The sequence below is a fragment of the Gastrolobium bilobum genome, unplaced genomic scaffold (assembly GCF_033153095.1).
Source record: "Gastrolobium bilobum isolate Gb01-03AN ecotype WA unplaced genomic scaffold, APGP_CSIRO_Gbil_v1 utg25027, whole genome shotgun sequence".
Lineage (NCBI taxonomy): Eukaryota > Viridiplantae > Streptophyta > Magnoliopsida > Fabales > Fabaceae > Gastrolobium > Gastrolobium bilobum.
In genome coordinates, this window is record NW_026899751.1 from 9,796 (window position 1) to 11,942 (window position 2,147).

The following is a 2,147-nucleotide window of genomic DNA, read 5'->3' on the forward strand; positions in this document are numbered from 1 at the left end:
ATAGACTTTTCTTTATTATAGCAACAAGTAAGATTCTGAACTTAAATTAATAGCAACTTTCATCGCTTGTCCTCATGCAAATTTAATGTAACAAATCCCATATCAAAACAATTAAGTAATCTTTCTCTCATACCTCTACTTGCTTTGCTATCAAAAGGTGCGTATGAAGTGGAAATGGTTTCATAACAACTCCACTTGCCTTCTCCTGTCTTAGATAACATATCTTAACGTTGACCATTCTCTCTCTATATAAGCTACTACCATCTAGCCATTTCCATAACTGAGTTTTATAATTCATATTGCAGTTTCATATATTCTTTGAATATACACTTCTCTCAAGTTTCAAACCCAAAAATGTCTACCACCATTGATGTCCCAGAGTCAAGCAAAGTTTCCAAAGGAAAAACAGTTTTAGTTGCACCCCCAAGGCCAGGAGGATGGAAGAAAGGAATAGCCATAATGGACTTCATTCTAAGGTTAGGTGCTATAGCAGCTGCTCTTGGTGCTGCTGCCACCATGGGAACCAGTGATCAGAAACTCCCTTTCTTCACTCAGTTCTTTCAGTTTGAAGCCAGTTATGATAACTTTTCTACTTTCCAGTATGTGACTCTCAAGACTCTTAACTCTTTATATGCTTTCAAAATATCGGAATCAATCCTCTTAGGTCTTGTTTTAACGTGATCATCTCATATTAAACATATAAGTCATTCATTCACGTATCAATAGTCACAATTTTAATGACAAAATAACACAAAAGATCAGAAATGATCATTTTAATTAGGGTTTAATTTTTCTTCAGCAAGAAAGTTATTTCATAAGGACATAGGTAAATAGATGGAGTCCCTTTTTCTCTCTCATCTCCTAAGAGGACCACACACACTCACTCCCAACTATCTACACAAGATATAACTTTATCTCTAATTTGCAACATAAACATCAGGGAAAAGTTATATTTACAAACTTTTTGTTTACAAACTCTTACGAACTACACTATGTCTGACCGGTCATACTTCAATCAAGAATGTATGACCGGTCAGATTTAGTGTAATTTGTAAAAAAAATTTGTAAACGGATCCTTCTCCTAAACATTAAACCTTTTTTAATCGTTGTCTTGTTGTTATATGAATGAATGATTGAGATTTTTCCAAAAGTATATATATTTGCACTCATTCATATATAACCTATGCTTATCAAAATGCAGGTTTTTCGTTATTACAATGGCACTCGTGGGTGGCTACTTGGTCCTATCCCTACCTTTCTCTATAGTAACCATCGTACGCCCTCATGCAGTTGGACCAAGGCTTTTCCTCATCATCCTAGACACAGTAATTATGATCCCTAACCCTTAATTAGACACAATAATTATGCCAAAGCTATTTTAAGTATTCAAACATTTGCACAATTTAAAATTAAAATTCTCTTGTGTTTGTTTATGAATTTGTATAGGTGTTTTTGACTTTGGCCACTGCTAGTGCTGCTTCAGCTGCTGCTATTGTTTATTTGGCACATAACGGAAATCAAAACTCTAATTGGCTTGCAATATGCAATCAGTTTGGAGATTTCTGTTCACAAACCAGTGGAGCAGTGGTGTCATCGTTCGTTGCTGTGGTTATCTTTGTGTTGTTGATTGTTATGTCTGCTTTGGCTCTTAAAAAATAATAGATATATGTAAGGTGCAATCGTGCAGGGGCTTAAGTTACCTGTATTATTGTTATGTTTGGTTTACTCTGTTTTCTTATGTCTTTTTCAGGCTATGTAAGGTTAAATTTCCTTTCATGATGTGTCAAATTGATTACTTGCATTAATTCTCTTCTCTTCTCTTCTCTTGTTTTTTTTTTTCCTCGGTAGTTTCCTTATTCTCTAGTAAGAGCTAGATCGAAATTTATCTCATACCATAAAATTGGAAAAGGATCATTTTACACCTTCATACCAATTTTATATATGGTCCAGTCAAGGAAGTACAAATTTTGATTTAACAAGGTATATTGTTTAGTTAGTAATGAATTATTATCACATTCATATGGCTACAAGATCACAATACTTGTTATTAACAAAAGAAACCAGTATACAATTGGTGAGAGTTTTAACGTGCATACTATAGCGTTGCATAAAATTTTGTGAGATTTTGCAAAAAATAAAAGGAGCTT

The 2,147-nt window shown here is 33.8% G+C and overlaps 1 protein-coding gene across 1 annotated transcript; it reads left to right on the forward strand.

The window, feature by feature from the left end:
• Nucleotides 1-354: 354 nt before the first annotated feature.
• LOC133293225 (casparian strip membrane protein 2) lies at nt 355-1,659 on the forward strand. Its single transcript, XM_061491761.1, has 3 exons — nt 355-599; nt 1,202-1,325; nt 1,447-1,659. The coding sequence occupies exons 1-3, from the start codon at nt 355-357 to the stop codon at nt 1,657-1,659; spliced, it is 582 nt and encodes a 193-aa protein (XP_061347745.1).
• Nucleotides 1,660-2,147: the final 488 nt, after the last annotated feature.